The 16,605-nt window shown below is 36.1% G+C and overlaps 1 protein-coding gene across 3 annotated transcripts in view; it reads right to left on the reverse strand.

Annotated features, from left to right (window-relative positions):
- LOC131060248 (proteasome subunit beta type-5) overlaps nt 1–5,733 on the reverse strand; it is a 45,050-nt gene extending 39,317 nt beyond the window's left edge. The window contains exons 1-4 of one of the 3 annotated variants that reach the window (XM_057993422.2): nt 5,597–5,733; nt 5,408–5,475; nt 1,532–1,656; nt 999–1,128 (exon numbers count right to left, since the gene is read on the reverse strand). In XM_057993422.2, the coding sequence (XP_057849405.1) occupies nt 999–1,128; nt 1,532–1,648 (247 nt within the window). In that variant the 5' untranslated portion in view covers nt 1,649–1,656; nt 5,408–5,475; nt 5,597–5,733. The other 2 variants (XM_057993421.2, XM_057993420.2) reach the window with 2 other exon arrangements.
- Nucleotides 5,734–16,605: the final 10,872 nt, after the last annotated feature.

Consider the following 16,605-nt stretch of genomic DNA (forward strand, 5'->3'; position numbering starts at 1 on the left):
TGTGACTTCAGTTATTGTTTGCTGTCGGTGAGATGGTTATGAGGATTTCGGTGAATTATCTTTGTAGCTGTCGGTGACTCTTCCTCTCCGCCGTGGAATCTCTTCATGTCTCTGTCATTGACTATTCCTCTCCACCATGGAGTCTGTTCATTCCTTTGTCGGTGACTCTTCCCCTTTATCGTGGAATCTATTCATTTTGTAATTCATTTCTTTATATTCACTGCTCCTTCAGTTTCATGGTCTTCTTCCTCTTCAGCAGATTGTTAGATATATTGGTGGCTTCTCATTTTGAGAGCAAGTTGAGAATATTGTGAATGTGTAGTCTAACAGATCAGTTATATTATATGTTTTCTGTGTTCAGAGTTTTCAGTCTTATGAGATGTATCATTTGACTTCATTGTCATGGTTGATTTGGAGAGAATCAAACTTATCTTATTGTGATTGATAGTAATCTGAAACTATCATCAGTTGTATTCATTTTCAGAGATATCATAAAGATCATATTTGTGTAAGCTGGTTTTTTCACCCTCAGGTGGAGGGTTTTCCCAGGATAAGTCTTTTGTGTCCTTGTTATTCTTAAATTTTGTGATTTTTTTAATATATTCTGGTTCAAATTTAACACTAACTATGAATTCAGGTCAAGTCTCACGGAAGTGTGACACCAGCGTCTTATGTCTGTCATTGTTCTTCTCATCAAAAGGTCTATGACTCTATTGGTTTAACAAATTAATTGCCAAGCCACTATTGTTTAATCCTTGTCCCAGACATATAATGTTTAAATGAGCTAACTAATAAAACTTACTTCAACTGTAAAATTACACTGAACAAAGAGATTGATTAAAGGTCAAAACAAAATTGGCATATACTTCAAATTTACGCTAAAGTAAGATCTCACTCCTGAAATTCTCATCGTTTCACTGTTTATAAAGCAATATGCATAAAAGAAGACTCATAGAGACTAGATATGAAAATTAAGAGGGGCTACATAAAATTCGTACATATATATCCTCCCATGCTGGCACGAGAATCAGCAGCAACAATAATACCCTCTTTGAATATAAAAGCCAGAGTTGTTGTCCCTTTTGCTGGTTTCACCATTTGCACTGCTGCTTTTTGGAAACCATCAAACTGCAAATATAGAAAAATTTCAGTCTGCAAGCAATCTGGCATAGATGATCACGAAAAATCTTTGGTACTAGCTGGCAGACAAGGTTTTGTACTAACAAATCCATTCATGTTTAAACCAATAGTTTCAATTTACAAGCCCTAGCATATGGTACCACCCTGTAAGCAGGGCCTCTGTGATGTACAATTCAACATCCAAAGCAAAACATATTTGTTCCAAGTTCATTTCATGGAAAAAAACTCACACACACAAGTTAACAAATAACACAGGATGGATTAAGTTAAACTCTTCCACTGCTTTCCAGTGCTTAAAGATATCATTTGGGATCTTAGGAAACAACATAGCTGTAATTCACTCGTATGCTTAATATTTATTGTGTATTTTTGATAGAGGTAGGTAGCATACATCAGTGTCATTTGGCAACTTGAACGATGGTGCTTGGGACAAAATGTCAGACATGTTATCATTTGGGAGCTGATGCAGTGTCGCAGGCTCAAGGCCACTGAAGTCAAGCTTCATCATCTTGTAACCTATACAACAAAGAAACATATACATAATTATTTAGTTAAGAATAAATTGAATAGACACTAACACTAAATATTACAGCATTTCAATACATCAATCATTTAAACATTTGTATCACCTCCAACAAAAAATGAGAAATACATTATCAAGACTATGTCATGATCCTTCACTAAAAAAATGAAAAACGTCACTTAAACTTTATTTCTACAACAGAAGCAAACCTTCAGCTAAAAAATTCTTTAGCTGTGCAATATTCATCTATATCTATAAGAATGAGAATATCAACACATTGAAACAATTTGTACAAGTAATAAAACAACTTGCACTAAAAATCCCTGTCCGTCAATGTTAACTAAATTGTGTATTGGTTTGGACATAAAAGGACAGCTATGAAGCAGAGTTCTTGTAAATAGAAACAAAAAAAATTAGTCTTGAAGTGCAGAAGTTTTCTCTATTGAATGCAAACTAAGTAATCTAGAATCTTGTAAGGCATTAAATAAGCCTAGAGATAGATTAGTTTACATCCCTTCTTCATCATGTTTAGCAGAAGGAAAATTCATATTTCTCGGATCTCTGTGAGTAACTCAAAGCCATGAATATTTTAACTCAAACAACAAAAATTGATATGCATTTGTCTTTAAAAATTAAATTGTGAGGAATATTCTGTGGTCTACCACAGCTTTGAGTTTTGATGAGTTTTTATTCATGTCTTGGAAATTCAATTTGTCTGAACTACTATGAACTCCTAGAATAAGTTAGTCAATTCTGGTTTAATTTTCTATATACAAAAAAAAATAATGTGCCATGAAACTTTGTCACTCAAAATGTGAACTCTCTACTCACTCCTCATAATTCACTGCCCCACCAAGTTTATTTGTTATTGCTTGCATTTCAGATTTAAAAAGAAGATTTCATCAAAAATATTAAACCTCACTCAAAATAAAAATAAAGATAGATTGGGATATAAGATTATCCTTTCAATGGCAAACCCAAAATTTTAAGTACTGCCCAGGTGAAAGTCAGAATCCTAGTAGACAGGCTATGGAACTTTGTCACTCAAAGTTTGAACTCTCTACTCACTCCTCATAATTCACTGCCCCACCATCTTTATTTGTTATTGATTTAAAAAGTAGATTTCATCAAAAATACTAAATCTCACTCAAACTAAAAATAAAGATAGTTTGGGATATGAGATCATCCTTTCAATTACAAACCCAAAATTTTGAATACTGCCCAGGTGAAAGTCAGCATCCTAGTAGGCATATCTTCGATCCATATTCATGTGGATACTCACGAAGGATTCATGCCTGGATTTTCATTGAAGAATTGTTATCTAAGCAACAAATTAGGACCAATTTGGACTATTTATGTCCCATGCTAATGTGTCAGCTGTGTCTCCATCCCCAGGTGTGGGATCTCTGCAGCTTTGTTTGGAGGTTCCTGCAAAGGCTGCAACTGCTCAGAATGTCCACTCCACCAGTGTGAGAAGTCCTGCTATGATAAAATTGGTTTTATCTTGTCCTATTCCGCAAATGAAGAAGAAAAGCACTATGCTCATCTGATGATTATTTGCAGGCTTCACAAAATTTGGCCAAGCCTTTGGGATGTCCATGTATAGATCTCTAAAAGTTGGCATTTGCTCCTCTCTGAGGATCTTGACATGTGTTGCTGTGCTTGAGGTTTTTTTATTGCAGTCTGTCTCTTGTTACAGGTTCATTAGTTGCTTCTTGAGGCTGGCCCTTCTGTATTTCAGAAGTGCCTCCCTTTGGATGAAGACCTAATTTCCTTAGTTCAACTCCTTAGCGGAGACCTCTTCTGCGATGCCAGTTTGGATTAGGCTTCCTAACCTCCCTTTACATTACCTGCTGTCCTCCAGCTTGTCATTGGTAAATCCCTGGACAATTTTATTTCCACCTCTCCTTACCCAGCTTGTCATTCACACCCTACATTTGCTCAGCTGCTTGTTGAGATGGATATTTCTGAAGGATTGGCTAAAGAGATTGGTCCTAAACTAGGAGATCAATGTTTGAAAGAAGACACTGGATTACCAGGGGCTGAATTTAAGATGTACATTGTACATCTTTCTTTGGCCACACTCATGTAGCTGGGTCTTGTTCATGGCCCAAACAACATTTTGGGCAGGCTACCTAGGGAAAGATGTTGAACCTCAGGATCAATGTTTTTGGGCACCCCTCTTCCTCATGTTAGTGCCTTTCCTCTTCCTTGTAGTATTTCAAAAAGGTGTGGCAATTCCCTAACAAATGCCACTGCTGTAGTTGCATGTACACCTCCTGTTTCAGGTTCCTCTTCACAGGAGGTAGTTCACTCTTCTCTGGATTCAGCTCCCCTGGCTGCATGCCAAGCTTTGCCTCCTTCGGTTGGAGTTACCTCCCTTCTCTTCTAGACTTGGTTTCATTTGGAAACAAGGTTTTCCATTGTCAGTCATTAGGCCCTAACTGTAGTGGTTCATCTTCAATGGATAGGATTCATGTATCTCCTAAGAAGTCAGCAATTCTTCCTCTTGTACGGGACTGCACTCTCATACAAAGAAAGATGATCCAGTTTGCTTGATGAGGGCTAGTACTTAGCCTTGTTTATCGAGCTAATCTTTGTCCAATTTGAGCCATTTGGTTGATAGGAATTGTTGTTATTTTGTATGGTTTGTTTTATTCTCAGGTGAGAGCCCCAATAGATCCCTCAATTAACCAAAAAAACAAACAAAGAGGGAACAACTACACATAAGATTCAAACTTCAAACAACAATTTCAATTTGATAGAAAGGATTAGTTAGATAAAGTAGTATGCAATGTTGGTTCTTAGCTGTATGGTCAGATATACAAATAAACACACTTACATGACTTGGACTCAGCAACACCAATATGCCAACCCAACTCGGACACAGAAAAAAATACTTGACCAAAACTCCACAAAAGATTTGGTTATCTCACGATGAGGTCTAACCAATGCATTTTTTTATCAGGTGCCTGAATCGCTAAAATTGGAGCCCCACAAAAAGTTTAAGAACCATTTTGGATTCTATTGGTTCACTCACCACTCCGGCTCAAAAGTTTTTTAAGGACTCAGAAGGTCTCATAGCTAGGATCGTACAATTTTACTCTTGTCAAAAAAACCCATCGGTACGACCTAACTCACTAACTAGGGCATAGTGCTCCTCTCAAAATAGAATTCTATTTTTGTAGTGCAGCCCATAAACAAGCAACAGCAAGCAAAGCAAAGCTGATTCTACAGATTAAATACCACAACACGTCTAGTGGCGGAAGAGTATAAGACGCCACAAATTGCAGTTACGCGCTAGGGTTACAACATGAAGGTACGGAATGAATCTCTTGCTGAGGTAATGAGAAAGTTATGGTCACACTGATTTCTGCCCAACCCAGGGAATAAAATTACTTGGTGACTAGCAGACTTAAAAGCACAAAAGTTTAACAACAATCATTCATTTGAGCTCTGATCTTCCTTTTTGTTTTTTCATTCTGCTATTGTCAGATTGAAATTTTCTTAGTAATGGGCATCATGTTCGTCGACAACCGAATGACCGTTTGTAATTTGTAATTAATGCATCTTTGTACTGTAAATTTTGATTCAAAACGTAAAATCAACATTACCATTAAATTCGTTTCAAAACTTTCATTGAAAACAGGCATTCAAGGGAAGAAGAAAAAAAAGGTTTACAAACGCGCATAGATGTATTCATTCGAAGCAATTAGCACGAAAGTATAAATATATGTAACTCACAGACCGAGGTTTCTCCCTGCAGATGTTAATCGGATGAATTTGCCAGCCTTTGAAGATTCAGCAATAATCTGAAGCACATAAAGTTTGCTTAGTCCTGTTGATAGAACGTGAGAAAGTAAAACCTTGTAGCCCTAAGGTAAGTTCTAAATGTGTTTAAGAGAAGCAATGCAATGTGAAGTTAATGCATACCTTCACCTCCACTGATAGGGTTTCAACGGGAAAACTTGGAAAGAAAGTAAAGCCCTGAAAAAGCAATTTGGTTGGCTACTTATTTATTGCGCTTTGAGGTTTTTATGTTACTTTGTTCTTTTTGTTAGAATAATCGGTGTTATTTAGTGGCTAATACCAAGTCTTTAGATTGTTATCAGTTCTTCTTTTGATTAATATTGTGGATAGTCTTTAAACAAAATTTAAAATTAGTATAGATATTTTAAATAGTATTAAATAGTACTATTATCAATACACCAACTTAAATAAAATTTAAAATTACTATAGATATTTTAAATAGTATTAAATAGTACTATTATCAATACACCAATAATATGAACATTATTACAAATCATTTCTCATACATGAAGGTGAAATGGAAATAGATGATAATAAAGATGTGGTGAAATGGAAATAGATGATAATACAGATATAGATGACAAACTTTAATGCATGGTCAATAAGGAAAATGAATTTGAAGAGATGAATAAACTTTTTGTTTTGAAGTTACAAGTTAACAAGAATAGAATTACTACTTTGGTAGCTCTAGTGTCACAATATAACCTTATTTAAGAAAAATTGGTTACTTAAAACAAACAAGCATCCACACACATAACCATTGGGATGGGTTATTAGAGTTGTGGAAATACAAATGGATAAATAATGTAAAGCAAAATTTTGGATAAATGCCAATACATTAATGAGATAGAGGTTGATTTCATCCCCCTTAATGCTTTTAATATTGTTCATATGTATATGTGGTTCATCCCATAATAGTAGGTTACAATTCTAGTGATGAACAAGAATTGTTGATTGCCCAAAAAAATTGTAAATGCCTTCAAACGAAGGGGACCCTTCATTCAAACACCCTTTGGGCCTTTGCTTAAACCACCCCCTTTGAGTGAAGACCCTCTCCATGTAGCCTTCGCTTGAAGGCTTGACAAGTAGTTTTTTTATTAATAAAACAATGGGTTTATTAGAATACGGGGTTTAATGAACCCATTATTTAGTGTTTTTTAATAAAAAATTTATAACGAAAGTTTTGAGAGCGATGTTTTATGGTGAATCCTAGAGCCAAACCTTGTTGAAGCAAAGTCGTGAAGCCACCTCAGCAACCATCCGCCACACCACATCAGCATCTACCTGTCATGCCACATCATTTGAGTTCCATTTTTATTACTTGTTCTTCTTAGAAATAGTTTAGTTTTTGTAGTATTTCTTTATTTTTACATTTTGTTTGTTTGCATGAGTATAATCTAGTCTAGTGCTAACCAAAGAAACATGATGTTTACCAATTAACACTCGCAAAATATGTGACTCATGTCATCAAAACCAATATTGAAGAACATAGACAATGATCTACACATTGTTGCAATCAAAATGTTGCAAAACATAGCATAAGTTTCCTTAAATAGTTTGTTGCCCTCTCTCTCACCTCTAATCACTCAGCTTTCTCAAGACCTCCATGTCACAAAAGATAGAGTTTAAAGAGTTCACAAATTATTGCTAAAAATCAATGAAGTACATCAATAGTAAATGATTATAAAAAACAACGAGAAAAAACATATGATTAATACATCCACACAAATATCAACTCCAATGTTGTATGAATACTAACTACCAAGAGGAAACAACAAATCCTAGAGGGAAAAACTGCAAACCATAACACATGCCATGTATATTTGCCAACACCACTAAGTTCTTAGGTTGTGACAAGTAAGGATCCCACTTTTGAAACCCCAAACATAAAAGCTTTAATGGCATCCAACTATTCAACCCCAAGGTCAAACTCGATGATAATAAGTCAATAGATAGCAAGGATGTAAGCTTCTTCAAGTGAAGGAAGATCAAATCAACAACCATTCTCATCATTAGCTAATATGCCCAAAACCATCCTCTACACTCGTAAACAAAACTCCATAGCACAATTTGGAGCGTAATTTGAAACTCACTCTAGAGGCAACTCTAGAGCTTAGTCTAAAGGACACTTTCGAGCTCACTCCTATAAGAAAACAAAGGAAAAAAGACAAAATACCATGCAACCCTCAAATGAACCTTATTAAAGTGAATCATCTTATTACTAGAGCTACAAATAGGCTTATTATTGAAGTGACTTAAACTAATGCTACAAAAAGACAACCATATTTTATTTTTCTATCAAAGTCAACTATATCATTTTATATCCTTAGAATCATTTGAGTATATTCCAAAAAAACTACATGAAAATTCAAATCTTTTTGAGCCACTTTTATCTTATTTTTGGTTATCTACAAGATTATTCATGAACCTAGATGCTGCTACACCATTTTTGTAAATTTGTCAATGTAGCTAAATAAAATTATTCGCATACAATCTAACCCCAACTTGATATGGCCAAATTGAAAAAAGTTTTAGAAACTTCCTTGAATGATTAAAGATGGTTGAGAGTTTATTAGATTATTAGAACTACTTTCATTTTCATAAGCATTATGTGTTTGGTAAATAGAATATAAATAAAGTTTTATTGTAGTAGCATTAGAGAAAAATTGATTTGGGAATTTATTCATAAAATTTGTGTGTTTGGTAACAAGGAAATACCATCCATTAGAAATAAAAATAGTGTGAATTTTTTAAAATTGATGATTACTATTAAAGATATATTTGGATTTAGTTTTTAAAATAAAAAAGTTTTTTTTAAAATAAATTTCATAATTTTAATGTACATCTAAGAAAATAAATTATTGACCTATTTGACAATGAATTCATGACAATTTCTTAAGGGACTTGTTGATTATTTGTATAGATATCAATAAATATTATAGTGACACATAAAACTAATCTAGATATAAACATGAAATAATAATTCTTCATGCCATCTAGCATAATTCTTCCTCGTGGAGTTCTACATCATCATTATTCCTTATCTCTTTAATATTATTCATTAAAACCATCTACATGGATTGAAATCTTAATTTTTCTACTCTTATCTTTAATCATCAATTTTCTCCATTGTCCCACATGTGCAAGCATACAAGAACTCATCCCACTCTTTGATCACACATGTATAAGAATGTGAACTTTGAGGCATGTTAATCCTCCAAATCACCCCTTGAGGCCATTAACTCAAATTTAGTGGTAGGACAAGAAAAAAAAATTGAGCTAGACAAATTAAAGAGATTGTTTTTAGAGTTCTTTATTATGAAATTATAGGAACAAACTAGACATCTCTAATGCGCCACAAATCTATGACCTCGAGTTTTAAGTTCATCAAACTAATCTAGCCAGTCTTGTTTTGGGAGACAATGTGACATGGTACAATTAGGCATGTAGTATAGCCTATACACATGAAATTAGACATAGTGTTGGCACCAAATGTTATTTTAATATCATGGGGCTCCTATAAAAAAATTGCAATTCCACACATTAGAGCTTGCAAAATAAAGTTGTCATTTTTATATATGTTTTGATTTGGCACAAGGACATGAGGAAACCACTTTGAGCTGTATGAAATTGAGAGGATTTTTTAGAGGAAATTTATATGGACAGTTATATAAATAAATGAGGTATCTCCAAGCACCGTATTGTTTTCATTCCATCTTTTTTAAGTGTCTTACTTTTAGGCTCTAAGGTCTTTTAAGATCTATCTCATTCAACCATTGTACCTTGAAAGATTTGAGACACCTTGGTGAAAAAATGAGCCTTACTGCCCCTTAACTTGAATTAATATAAGATAACAAATTGTGTTAAATTACTAGCTAATTTGAGATCACATATTATTCAATCTAATATAGATGAATTTCCTCCAAATCTCTTGAATTAATATAAGCTCATATGGATGGTAAGTGTTTCATATGTATGATCATTAGATGCTTTAATTGAACTAATCAATCCAAAATAGCAAGTCCTTGAATCACTTTCCATTTTTCTTGGTCTCACATGCAATAAATTCATTGATTAAAACTAAAACAACTAAATCATGCCACCAATAAAAGTTACATTAGAATAACATTAGGAAAATGGATTAATATTTCTCATTGTGTGCTATCTTCCAAGTGTTGGACATATAGTTAATCAAATGACACATTGTCCAAGTCAAGGTTAATATCACATCCATTTATCAAATTTATAAAGTATCTTAGGATCTCCTCACCTTTGAATACATTATTTTTGTAGTGTTGAAAATTGCATACCCCTTTGTAATTTGACCTACATCTTTGGTAACCACTGTGGTGTCCATTCCCCTAGCACCTTAGTAGGCTCACTTCAGCCCTTGCATCAACCTTTTCCCTCTTAGGATGCTTAAGACCCACCTTTCAACAACTATCCTTCAGCTTTTGTGTCTTGTTAGTCGTATGTCTCCCTTGTCTCTTGTTGTTTCTAAGCATGATTTCTCTGGACACTAGCGCGTCATACAGACGTTCGCGCACTACGCATTTGTCCCGCGACATCTTAACATTCGAATGTCGGTTTTGAGCGCTTCTTCCCACTTGTCACTTGCATATGTCGGTGGAAACAACCCCAAACCTTTCAAATGGCTCGCCAACCCTCTTTTCCCTCTTCTCTATGTTAAATCTATCCTCTCTCTTCATTCAAGCTCTCTAGATTCTTGACATAATCTCTCTAATTCTTTGGGCTCTCACAACTTTCTCTGGCTCTCTCTATCGCTCTTGCTACAACAGTCTCTAGTTTGCTCAACACTCTCAAGCTCTCACAATATCTTTTGCAACTCTCTTGGATTTATCAAGCCCATTTGGTAATATCTTTCTATCAGTCTATCTATTTTGTCTTTGAGCATCTTGGGATTTATCACATACCTCTTCTATCATTTATCATTTATTTTCTCTTGCATTTATCTTTTATTCTATCAATCTATCTGGTTGTCTGTGGAGGTGAAAACACCAAAACAGGGATTTGCTAAGGCAAGTCCCCAAGCAACCCCAAACATTTTTCCTTTCTGGCTTGTGTGTAGGTTGCATTAAAGAAGATTTATCTGGTTGGAGGCTTCATAGTGTGGACCTATTGTTTGTCTATTTTCTTCCCTTATTTTAATTTATATCCTAGTTGTATGTATTTTTATATTATCGTACTTCTTTCATTTATCTGTACAACTGCCAATCCCTTCTTTGTACGGTTCTCTATTTCTATCCGTAAGGATGTTAGTGCATCGCACTGGAGTCCTAGTTCCACGCATTCGTACTAGTCACAGAAAGCTACCAGAACTGTCTAGAAGGTATGTTAGTCTTGTATTATCTTAGTTATGTATCTTGTATCTCGTAGTACATCCTAAGCGCTAGTTTAAGTGAGGTAGTGGAAGATAGTTTAATCTCTGAGATTCATCATCTTAGAGGTAACAAATCCCCACCTCTACATTTTGGTGAGCCCAACGTGAACACTTCTTATGTATTATTTTCAAAAGCTTTATGTATCATTCCTTCGACCATGCATTGTTTATTTAAATTAGTTAACTATTTCTAAAATGTATTTGTTCTCTTCTTTTATTAGTTCTATTTTTAATTCTATTTAAAGTATTAATAATGTTCCTTTTCAAGCATGTGATGGTGACTTGGCTTTGCCTATGTCACTTTATGTCTTTGACCCCTCTTGTAAAAATTCTTCTGTCTCATAAGATATTTTGTTGCAAGAGGATGAAATCATTGACACCTCTTTTAATGTTACTCTACCATCTCTTCATTCTAGTGCACTCTCTTCTAGAGATGACGCATTAGTGAATGATGAGGCTCGACTTATATCTGATTTTCCAAAGGTCGATGTTGAGAAAATTCCTTCATCTGAATCTTCTACATATCATAATGAGTTTGTGAATGTCATTTATGTCTCTGTTGCCCCTAAAAGGCCTAAGAGACCAATCATTCATGTGACCGCAGCTATTACTTCTCCAAAGAAGGTAAAATCTATTCATGGTGTTCCTTTTGAAAGTGAGTCACTTGACCCTTTAAGGCATATGCACAATCTAAGGCTCCATCTCCTTCAAATTCATCTTCTTCTCAATCAAATGCATTTTTTGGTGATGATTGGGGTTCCTTATACTTTACAAGCTCCTTCATTTGAGAATATAAAGTTGACCCTTTACACCTTAACTTTCCAAAAGTATCATTCACACCGGCTATTAAAGATGATTATTCTTTTGTATCATGGGATCATGTGAACACCATTGGCTACACCATTAAAGGTGATCCCCCCCCCCTTTGGAGGAGTTGCAATCACGTTATGGTCCAAGATTTAATATTTCTTCCAAGTATGGATACAAAGGAGATGGTCTTGGGTGCATGGGTCAAGGAGTTAAGGTCTCTTTGGAATCAAAATTACACTCTTTTGCAGTGGGTTTAGGTTACAAAGCTTCTCCTTCGTCTTCATCCCCTTCATTTTCTAATATTCCTATGTCTTCTTCTTCTTATGAGCAGTCAAACTCTTCTCCCCAAGAGAAAGGGTTGCTTCCTGCTCCTCATCCTTTATCTAATCAAGAGCTTATTTTGTTGGGGCTTCTTAAAGCCCACTTGATTTCTCTTCCTCCTCCTACACATAATAAGTTTCCCAAGCATGATTTTGTGCATACCATCAAGTGCTTGGCCATTCCACTAGTGAATGTAAAGCCTTGAATGACAAGATTCAACAACTTCATCAATTAGATGTCATCAATCCTCCATGTATTGATATGCCTCCTTGTTCTTTTTTGCATAGAAAGTGACATTGAGATGTATCTCTATCTCGCTCTCTATCATGTTTCAATTTGCTTTGCATTCTTATCATGTCTCTATCTATCACCCACAGAGGTGCATGTCTATCTCTCGCCTATCATGGTGACTATTTCTTTTATCATTTTTTCATGCTTGCCTAGGTGGGGGCCAAACCACTCAATCTTTCTCTTTTCCAAGATCGCCTAGGTGGGGACCAAACCCTTTTACAAGATAACCTAGGTGGGGGCAAAAGCCACTTGACCTGTTCCAAAGCTCGCCTACTAGGGGACCAAACCATTTTTTATCTATCTTTCTTGTTTGCCTTGGTAGGGGCCAATCTACTACTTACCAAATTCATTTGCCCTATCGCATGGAAGTCTAGCATGTCAATACCCATGTCGGAAAATCTACCATCATCTGCCCTATTGCATGGCTATCTAGTGTATCGCTACCCATGCCGACAGATCTATCTTTGATCACCCAATCGCATGGCTATCTAGCGTGTCGCTACCCATGTCGGCAAAACCTATCTATCTCATCGGCCTATCGTATGGTTATCCATACCGACATATACAATTTCCCATTGTATGTTATCCATATCGACATATCCAATCGCCCTATCATATGGCTATCTAGCATAATGCACTTTTCTATCCATACTGGCGTATCTCATACCAATGGTGGTCGCTTATCTTGTATCTTTTTGTAACAAGGGGATTTCCTCCAAAGCGAGGCTCGTTTCTGTTACATTGTCTTATTTATCATTTATCTTTATCTTATCATCTGACATGTTAGTCTGCAACTAGCATGTTTGTGATGTATCAAGTAATAATATCTATTCCAAATCTCAGCTTCATCTTGTTGGGGGCAATCTCGTCTGATCAAAAAAAATATGCCTCCCTATCGCGACTATCTTCTTTATCTTATCTTTTGGTAGTGGCCTTCCTTCAAAGTGAGGTTGGTGCTACTTATCTTTGATCATCTGGCATAACACAACTTGCTAGATCTGTCTTTTTTATCATCATCATGACCGCTAGTGATGCATCAAGCTAGTGTCTAGGTTATGTACTATCTCTTCGACATTGATTGCTTCTTTGACTTCTGGGTGCATTCTTCCTTGAAGTGATCATTCCTAGCTTTCTTCTCTTCATTTTAGAATTCCTCTATTTGTTGTTTCTTGTTATTTTGGGGACAATGCATAGTTCTAAGACAACTTTTTACATCGAGGTCTCTTTTACTTTGCTGACTCAAGATCGTAGTTTCTATGTTGTGTACTTTCGTGTGTGTGTGCTATCTTTTTTTTATCATATTCTAACATTGTTGTCTTTGGGTTCTCTTATTCTCTAACCATGTTCTCTCGTGTAGGTTTCTCTATCTATAGTATCTGTTTTGTAGGTCTTCAGCTTGGGGGCATGCTTCCTTGGCTTGGAGATATATCTGCTTCCTCTGCAATATCCTTTTGGTATCGTGATGTTATTTCTTGTTCAGTAGATTTCCTTTAGCATGCATACTCATGTTCATTCATAAGATTACTAAAGTGGGGGCAAAATGTAGTGTCAAAAATTGCATACCCCTTTGTAATTTGACCTACATCTTTGGTAACCACTTTGGTGTCCATTCCCCTAGCACCTGAGTAGGCTCACTTCATCCCTTGCATCATCCTTTTCCCTCTTAGGATGCTCAAGACCCACCTTTCAACAGCTATCCTTCAGCTTTTGTGTCTTGTTAGTCGTGTGTCTCCCTTGTCTCTTATCGTTTCTAAGTGTGATTTGTCTGGACACTAGCACGCCACACAAACATCCGCGCGTCGTGCATTTGTCCCACGACATCTTAACATTTGAATGTTGGTTTTGAGCACTCCTTTCCACTTGTCACTTGCGTATGTAGGTGGAAACGACCCCAAACCTTTCAAACGGCTTGCCAACCCTCTTTTCCCTCCTATTCTCTCTTTTAAATCTATCCTCTCTCTTCATTCAAGCTCTCTAGATTCTGGACACAATCTCTCTAATTCTTTGGGCTCTCACAACTTTCTCTGGCTCTCTCTCTCTCTCTCGCTCTTGCTACAACAGTCTCCAGTTTGCTACAACACTCAAGCTCTCACAATATCTTTTGCAACTCTATTGGCTTTCTCAAGCCCCTTTGGTAATATCTTTCTATCAGCCTATCTATTTTGGGCCAAAGCACAAACCAATTGTAGACGTATAAAAATGACCATATTCCTAAAATGAATATTTTATGTTCACTCCTCTATTTAGTTAAATCTAATTTAATTAAATTACCTACATTCTTCTATTTTATTAAGTAAATTATTCAATTTACTTAGTTAAATTCACTTATGTCATTTAATTGAATAAATCATTTTATTCAATTAAACCCCTTCTCTCTACTTTTAATTAAATTTATATTTAATTAATAGTTTACCCCAAATTGAATAAATCTAATTTATTCAATTTCCCAAATTATAACTAAATTGAAATAAAACCTTTTATTTTAATTAAATCCTTTTATTCCTCATCCACTTGCAAAATCCTACATCTCCCACTTGCCTCCTAAACCCCCTTCTAGACTCTTCTAATCACTTTTAAATTAGCCTAACCCCTCTCCTAAATATCGTCAGATCCCTAAGCAAGGGGAAGTCACTTCTCAAACCCTCAAAGTCTTTGAAAACCATTAAAGGCTTCAACAACTTAACTTTGAAAGTCTTCCAAACCATTAATGGTTAACTCAACCCTCCAGCATGATTAGAGACTTTCTCTAAACTCAACCCACATCTAACCCAGGGGTCTCATCAATCATTCATTGCTTTGACCATGGTTATCCCTTTAACCCTTGCACAAGAGTTTATCCTTTGGGTAAAAGCTTTATCCAATGGATAATCTTAACCTAACCTTAACCCTTGCCCCCTAGGGTAATCGTGAGGTCTTCTCAAGCATTTAATGCTTCCTACCTCTCCTCTCAATTGGTCTTATGTTGACAATTGTCACCATTTCATTGGTGAAAATTGTAAACATGGATTGCCAACTTTCAAACTTGACCCTTGATTAACTCTTTCAATCCCGGCCATCCATTGCCCTATTTTCACTATAAATAGAGCTCTCCTTCCTCCATTTTAAGGATCCATGCAAGCTTTAGTATCTCATTTATGCTCAATTTTATCAACACATTTAGCCTCTTTTGTATTAGGAAATAGTCTAAATAAGCATTTTTAGAGTATTTTCTAAATCATTATTTTAGAACATCAACTAGTATATCATGTTAGGATAGTGTTTCTACTAATCTTGTCATCTTATAATCTAGTTTGTTGCATTTGTATAATCATGCATAGCTTAGGATGCATTTCCATAACTAAATCAATCTAAAGCATCCCCCATTCTTGCATTAACCATCCCTAAGTCACTTTGCTCAGTGATCTGAGAGCAAAGGCATTGGCTTGAGGGACCTTATGAGATAGAGAACCATGGAACTGTAGCATCCTAAAATTGTGACACTTGCAATTTCGACTGCATTTGGGTCTTCACGATGGCGACGCAACACTAAACCTGAATGGAGACCCCGAAACTTGCTCACGACACCAAAAAACTGCATTTTTCCAGCACCCTGCTTGATCCCTCCTTGCACCCCGCTGTCCCGGGAGGTGGGACCAGAGCGCCCAGCGCCCTGGTCCTTCAGGACTAGGGCGCCCGGCGCCCTGGTCCCCCAGGACCATGGTGCCCAGCTCCCTGGTCCCTGGCCCTATTTTTGGGCCCGGTCTCCTATGGGACTTCGGGTCTTTTTGTTTGCAATTTGGAAAATAACATTTCCTGGTCGGCCTAAGGTCGGGAAAATCAGTCTTTTAACCCTAATTGGCAAGTATATAAACTACTTTTCCTCTCTCATTTCAGGGAGGATGAAAAAAGTGGGAAACGATATTCAAACATTCAAGCATTCAAGCATTCAAGCATTCCTTCAAGCAATTGATCATTCGAAGTCTCCATTCAAGGCTAAGTGTTGCATTCAAGACAAGGATTCAACCATTGAAGAGGAGATCACTTACAACACATTACATGCTACAACATACAGCATACAACAAACAACAACATCTATACCTTCGCATATAAGGATACAAACATCCTTACAACAAGGTATTAGTACTTGTTTTACATTACATTTATAGCATTTCTCATTTCTTGGTTAATTCCAAAACCGGGGTTTGACCTAAGGGCAAACCCCTAATCCCTAACCCCCCAATCGTCTTTGCTTTTCTGTGTGTAGGTTGCAGGTACGCGGCTGAAATTGAAGATCTGGAATCCTTGTGCAGAGACGAATAGATCCCCCTTC

This window comes from Cryptomeria japonica, chromosome 1, assembly GCF_030272615.1.
Source record: "Cryptomeria japonica chromosome 1, Sugi_1.0, whole genome shotgun sequence".
NCBI classification, from domain to species: Eukaryota; Viridiplantae; Streptophyta; class Pinopsida; order Cupressales; family Cupressaceae; genus Cryptomeria; species Cryptomeria japonica.